Genomic DNA, 6,859 nt, shown 5'->3' with positions numbered 1-6,859 from the left:
TATTTTCCGACGGAAATTTATTAGCAAATAGCCGTTTTGCTAATAAAATATTTTTAGCACTTTCCGCCCGTTACGCCAGGGGGGCGGGGAGGGGGTGTGGAGCGGGCGGTACGGGGGCGCGGACTCAGAGTCCGCTCTATTCAGCTTTAGTTTAGCTGAAAAATACGTGGAAAACCTACTCCAGCTCTCAGCTGGCGTAGGTTTCCTGCCGTGCGCACAGGTGTGCACGGGATTTATGTAGAGGCAGTACGCCTCTACATAAATCTCCGTACTGCCGGAGGTGCCGGAGAAAATGCCGGACTTAATAAATGTCCCCCAATGTATTCACTATGGGAGGTGAAGTGCAGTAACCAGAGAAAACAGAATCATATAGAGGTCATGAAACATGAGAATGGAATCCATTTATTATAAAGCATACAAGGTAATAGTAATAACTGATAAGAAGTTTACTGTTCATAATTTGGCTTTTTGTCTGCTGAGGTGTGGCTTTCTACACAAGAGTGGCCCTAAAGCTAAAGCATGATGACAGTTGTAGTTTTGCGGCAGCTGGAGAGCCAAGGTTCCCTACCCCTCTCTACATGGTTAATCAGCTAATCCCATAGGTTTTCTATTGAAAGAAAATATTGGCCACTCCAAGTGAGGTCCCCCACTCTTCACTGAATCTCACTGGATGTCTATTTGGACTCTCCCTTGCGAGCTGCAATGAATATGAATCCTTCATAGTTAGTGAGATCAGTTTCTGCCTTCCTGTTGTGGACCTCATAATGGTCAATAGTGAAGCCTACATCAGTAAGAGCCTTCTTTACGTGGGCTTCATCATACGTTAGAAGGTGGAATTTCTCCTCCCCAACCGTATAATATGATGCATTTAAACTGCCAATAAGCAGCAGGTGTCCTCCAGGTTTCAGCAGGTTTGACATTCTTTTGAGATTCCGGTCATATTCCTGCAGGTTTTCACTGGTGGCATCCAAGAAGGCGAGAGTGATGACACAGTCGGCCTGGGGTAAGATTCCGTCGGTAAGATTTTGCTTGTGGGGATAACACGTAATAATCTGCTTTATGGCAGCCTTCAGTCTTATGTCTTTCTCCAGACTCTGATCACTGCAGATAGCAGAAGAAATGTTCAAGACAAGTCAAATACCATAGATAATTCATGGACACACGTACCAACAGGAAAAATACTTGATAGGGATTCAAAATTAAAGGTTACTGTGGCATCATGCTTTCAAAATATATAGCATTGCTCACCAGTTAACTACTAAAAGTCCATTCGTTTTGGGGGTCCTAGTTTCTGTATTTCACACATGACATTTTAGTTGTGAATTGATTCTTATACAGTCTTGCTGCAACAAAAATACTATGGGACACATTTATGGAAAAAAAAAACGCCCATGGCGTACACCACGGAAAAAGAGCAGATTTTTGCACAAACAACTTGGTTTGCCCCAAAATTTGAACCTTGTCTATAATGTAGATAGGTGGTTTGGGACGGTGGCAAGGCGGGGAGGAGGTGTGGCCTCCTTCTGCGCCTGATTTATCATTATTTATGCATGATAGCATGGCAGAAGTCTACACCTGCTTTGGAGCAGGTGAAGATTTCTACATCCGCCATGAGGCAGGTGCAGGTCCCGCATGCATCTGGAGGAGTCAATGGGGATGGGGCCTAATTTAAAACTGGCGTACTTGACAAAGGTGAATGAAGAAGGAATTCTTCAAAAATTCGCTTTAGGTTGACAAAACAAGTTTAGCAAACTTTACTTTTAATTCCCCTTTAAAAACAAACAAACAAACAAACATATTTTTGTTCCAGTTTTGCTTTTTTTTTAAATGAAAAATTGCAAAATTAGAACAAAAACATGGTGTTTTAAGTAAATATATACCTAAAAAGTTGGCAGTATAATGCTGGGATCATGTTTAATGGATTATACCGCCAGCCTTTTTATGTATAGTATACAGTATATTGACTTAAAAGGGAACTATCAGCAGGTTAGATGAAACTAACCTGCTGATAGCCCCCTATAGCATCAGCAACACTAAGGAGGAAGGTATGTGTCATAGCTTCCTCCTTGGCACCGGTCCCATGCTGTTAGTTGGGGTTTAACTGCGCTCTAGAGTACCGCTAGGAGCACTGCCGTGTCACCCCACTGCCATGCCCACCCCTTCTAATACTAGTCAATGAAGGGGGCGGACAGATGATGCGGCAGTGCTCCTAAGGGTCCTCTAGAGTGGAGTTTAACCCAATTAACAGCTCGGTGCTGAGGAGGAAGGTATGACACATACCTTCCTCCTTAGCATTGCCAGTGCTATAGGGGACCATCAGCAGGTTAGATTTTCATTCTAATTTTGCTATTTTTAGTTTAAAAAAGCAAAACTGAAATAAAAAATATGCTGTTTTATGTTAATATACTATTAATCCATTTGCTGCTATAATTTATAGCAGCATATTTTCCTTTCCATCCTGGCCCCCAGGGGGTAAATTGGGGGTTTAATGCATCCTCACTTAACTCCCTGCGGGCCAGACTGTTCTGTATGGCACACAAAGAATTAATTGGGATGCATTGCATCCTCACTTAACCCCTTGGGTACCACAAGGAAAGCAGCTATCTGTAAAGATGCTGCATAGTGTAATTAGCAGAACACCTGTCAAAATGATTGGTGTTTTGCTCCTGTCCTCTCTTTTTGGGTCTCTCCATTATATTTTTCAGATATCGGTATTCTGAAGATTATGTCAGATTCTGTGGATTACCTCGATGAACAGCAATTTTTTTGCGTAACAAAATGATCAATGAGGGTTATGTGCGTTTGTGTGTGTGTGGGGGGGGGTGATGGGGGTATTTGAATAAAAAGAAATCACTTGTGGTTTGTCTTTCTATCTTTACTTTACAAGCTTAGTAATGGAAGCTGTCTGATAGATGGCATCCATTACTAAGTGTGTGCTTAGTGTTAGCCAGTATAAAATGGCTAACACAACCCCTCCCCCCCCCCCACACACACACCATTATTTCCCCAGTACCCACTGCACCAGGGGTACTGGGAAGGGCCTGGTGCCAGTAGCACAAGGGCATCAAAATTGGTGCCCCTGGACTGGGTAGTAGCAAGCTGGTATTATTAGCCCTTTTCACCCTGGTACTGGTACTACTAGGCTGCTGGTGTTTGTTTGTTTTTTATCCGGCTGGTTATGAAAATGGGGCTACCCTACTTGCTATAAAAAAAATAATAATAAAAAGCCTGGAAGTATTTATTTAGCCCATTTATTATGACCCTCCCCAGAGCCTAATACCAGCCTGCTGCTGCCCAGTCCAGGAGCACCAATTTCGATGCTCCAGGACTACTTGCACCTGGCTCGGTGGTTACTGAGGTAATAAAGGGGGGGGGGGTTAGAGTTAGCTATTTTTTAGCGGCTACCACTAAGCTTAACAGTTACCGGTGTAACACTAAGTTTCATAGTTCAAAGCTAAAACTACCATTGATACTTTGTTAGTTATTTTACCTGTCCCCTGTGATCTCGGTTAGCATTTGTGCTGTGTGAGCCCAATCAAACGCCCCAGTACGTGTGTGCAGCCATTTATTCATCTCCATGACACACCTCTCAGAAGGTCTCAGTATTGTGATCTCTTTGAAAAAATCACAGGCAGAATAAAGATGGTGGATAAAGGAGCCCATGCTGATGTCTATCAGACTGTCCCCTTTTATATGACCTGTAGGGAGAGAGAGGGAAAATCTTTATTAGACAGTATGCTGTAATGTGAGATACAGACGCTAGAGAATAATATTAGACAGTGGTAGATAGATAGATAGATAGATAGATAGATAGATAGATAGGAGATAGATAGATAGATAGATAGATAGATAGGAGATAGATAGATAGATAGATAGATAGATAGATAGATAGGAGATAGATAGATAGATAGATAGATAGATAGATAGATAGAAGATAGATAGATAGGAGATAGATAGATAGATAGATAGATAGATAGATAGATAGATAGAAGATAGATAGATAGATAGATAGATAGGCGATAGATAGATAGGAGATAGATAGATAGATAGATAGACAGACAGACAGACAGACAGACAGACAGACAGATAGATAGATAGATAGATAGATAGATAGAGTCAGGACTGGGTCTTTGTGGAACTCTGTGTTCCCCTCAGTTCATGCTGTGTGACCAAGAAGGTGCTGACTTTCTTTATTTGGGGTTTACTGTGCAATGTCCTGAACCATGTCTGAACACAGGTCTATCAACCTCAGGGTTAACTCTGCTGCTGAAATCTCTGTGGCATTTAGAGTGTTGAAAGTCAGCTGCACTGTGTTGTGTTTCTTCTGACTGACAGGTGGTTTTGCCAGTCAGGCTTTACTTGCTCAGCTGTGTGATGTGTTTATTTTGAGGTCCGTTCCAATAATCTCTGGATCGGGCTCCTGATCCTAAATAAGTACCACCCATAGTCCTCCATTTTACTGCTGTCTATTCTGTTAGCTCAGTCAGTGACAACCAGTGGGAAAGACAAGGGCACGGACACTGAGCCTTGCTCTATTCCCGCCCACTGTTCCTGCCTACTTGCCTCTGACATCCCTAGGCAGCTGCGGAAAACCACGAGGACGGTCCCTGCACTCATATACTGTAGATGGTACATGCAACACAGACAGACAAAGAAACACAATAATTCTTAGTGGGCAATGCAGGTCAGCAACAGCGGGCATAGAAAAGCACAATATCGGAGACAGTCAGGTAGTCAATAGGTCAGGCAGAAAGCTCCAGGCAGGCGGCAGACAGAGAAGTCAAAGAACTAAGCCAAAGGTCAGAGATAGGGATGAGCGAATCTACAGTAAGGACGAAGAGAAGCGCTTCATTCCTATCTGTATTCCGCTCATCGGGCTGCGGCGCTTTGATGTACAATCCGCCCCGCGCCGCTCCTTCCCAGGTGCTGGGAAAAGATGGATCCCGTCCTTGGAATCTTCTCCCAGTTTCACAGAGCAATAATTGGCCCGATCGTACAATTAACGATTTCGAAGTAACGTTTTTTTTTTTATAATGATCAGCGTTTAGACGGTACGATACATCATACAGAAAAATCTTTTGCGATTGTTTTGCTATCGCGCACTAGCAGCCCGGCCCCCCGCTCATCCGCTACCCCCGGCCTGCGATCAGAGCGGCGGCGGCGGGGGTGGCGGATGAGCGGGGGGCCGGGCTGCGAGCAGGGGGCCGGGCGGCGGGCGGCGCGCGGCCGGACTATCGCGCGACGACTGTTTACACGGAACGATCAGCAAATTTTTTGCAAACGACGAGCGACGATTTAAGAACATGTTAAAAGATCAAAATGAACGATTTATCGATCATTCGCCGCGTTTACACGTACGTCTATCGTTTGAATTCGATCGTTATCACGAAAATTCGCCCGATAATCGTTCCGTGTAAACGTAGCATAAGGGTCCCTTTACACAGAAAGATTATCTGACAGATTATCTGCCAAAGATTTGAAGCCAAAGCCAGGAACAGACTATAAACAGAGATCAGATCAAAAAGAAAAGCCTAATATTTCTCCTCTTTTCAAATCCAGTCCTGGTTTTGGCTTTAAATCTTTGTCAGATAATCTGTCAGATAATCTTTCTGTGTAAACGCACCATAAGGGCCCTTTTACACAGAAAGATTATCTGACAGATTATCTGCCAAAAATTTGAAGCCAAAACCAGGAACAGACTATAAACAGAGATCAAGTCATAAAGGAAAGCCTGAGATTTCTCCTCTTTTCAATTCCATTCCTGGCTTTGGCTTCAAATCTTTGGCAGATAATCTGACAGATAATCTTTCTGTGTAAAAGGGCCCTAAGCAAGTACACTCTGACTAGACAAGAACCACCTGTCAGTCAAGGCAAACACAACACAGTGCAGCTGACTGACCACCGAGAATCCAGCGGCAGAGTTAACCCCGAGGTTGCCAGAAATGTGTAAAGTGGGTGGGGCTGACCAAACCTAAACAAAGATAGACCTGTGTTCAGACACAGTTCAGGACGTTGCACAGTAAACCCCAAATAAATCTATGATAGAAAATAGATAGATAGATAGATAGATAGATAGATAGGTAGATAAATAAATAGGAGATAGATAGATAGATAGATAGATAGGAGATAGATAGATAGATAGGAGATAGATAGATAGATAGATAGATAGATAGATAGATAGATAGATAGATAGAAGATAGATAGATAGATAGATAGATAGATAGATAGATAGATAGATAGGAGATAGATAGATAGATAGATAGATAGGAGATAGATAGATAGATAGATAGATAGATAGATAGATAGATAGATAGAAGATAGATAGATAGATAGATAGATAGATAGATAGATAGATAGATAGGAGATAGATAGATAGATAGATAGATAGATAGATAGATAGATAGATAGATAGATTTTCTCATCAGATAACATGCTTTACAAACCTTGACTGAGAGCAAAGTGAAATTTTCTCATGGGAAACAACAATGTATCATCCTTAAAAGCCATATCCTCCTTATCAGAGAGGTAGGTTTCGAGATAAGTCCTTGAATCAAACCCATGGACATGATACAGCTTGTGGTCCCCCCGATCCATCCTGTAGTGTGGAGTGTACTGGCAGGAGTGCGCACATCTGTTTCTCGGAGGATGTATTTATATATCAGGAATGTTCTTAGGTGCGTGATAATCTCATATAAATCACAGGGATTCATGTGACAATCATCTGCTTTATACTATAGTAAGGAAAGTTCTAACAGATGTAGAAGATAAGCTCAAGACTCTATGACCACTTATAGTTACATATAGAGATGAGCGAGGTAAATTTACAGCTATTAGTTACTAAAACCCACTACACATAGCG

The 6,859-nt window shown here is 42.4% G+C and overlaps 1 protein-coding gene across 2 annotated transcripts; it reads right to left on the bottom strand.

The window, feature by feature from the left end:
* Positions 1-406: 406 nt before the first annotated feature.
* Positions 407-6,608, bottom strand: LOC138769821 (nicotinamide N-methyltransferase-like). 2 transcript variants are annotated; one of them, XM_069948508.1, is made up of 3 exons: positions 6,444-6,608; positions 3,491-3,698; positions 407-1,101 (listed from the first exon to the last, which is right to left on the bottom strand). In XM_069948508.1, exons 1-3 carry the CDS (start codon positions 6,592-6,594, stop codon positions 675-677), a joined length of 786 nt encoding a protein of 261 aa, XP_069804609.1. In that variant the 5' UTR covers positions 6,595-6,608; the 3' UTR covers positions 407-674. The 2 variants fall into 2 exon arrangements, with proteins under 2 accessions (XP_069804609.1, XP_069804610.1); XM_069948509.1 differs by having other exon boundaries at positions 3,587-3,698.
* Between the last annotated feature and the right edge of the window lie 251 nt (positions 6,609-6,859).

This window comes from Dendropsophus ebraccatus, chromosome 12 (genome assembly GCF_027789765.1).
Source record: "Dendropsophus ebraccatus isolate aDenEbr1 chromosome 12, aDenEbr1.pat, whole genome shotgun sequence".
NCBI classification, from domain to species: Eukaryota; Metazoa; Chordata; class Amphibia; order Anura; family Hylidae; genus Dendropsophus; species Dendropsophus ebraccatus.
This window is presented reverse-complemented; position numbering and strand designations above follow the sequence as displayed.

Coding starts and splice junctions, on each gene's coding strand:
- LOC138769821 (XM_069948508.1), bottom strand. CDS start 6,594: ATGGATCGGGGGGACCACAAGCTGTATCATGTCCATGGGTTTGATTCA. Junction 3,699..6,443: donor TCACTTTGCTCTCAGTCAAG/GTTTGTAAAGCA, acceptor CTCTCCCTACAG/GTCATATAAAAGGGGACAGT. Junction 1,102..3,490: donor ACCGAGATCACAGGGGACAG/GTAAAATAACTA, acceptor TGCTATCTGCAG/TGATCAGAGTCTGGAGAAAG.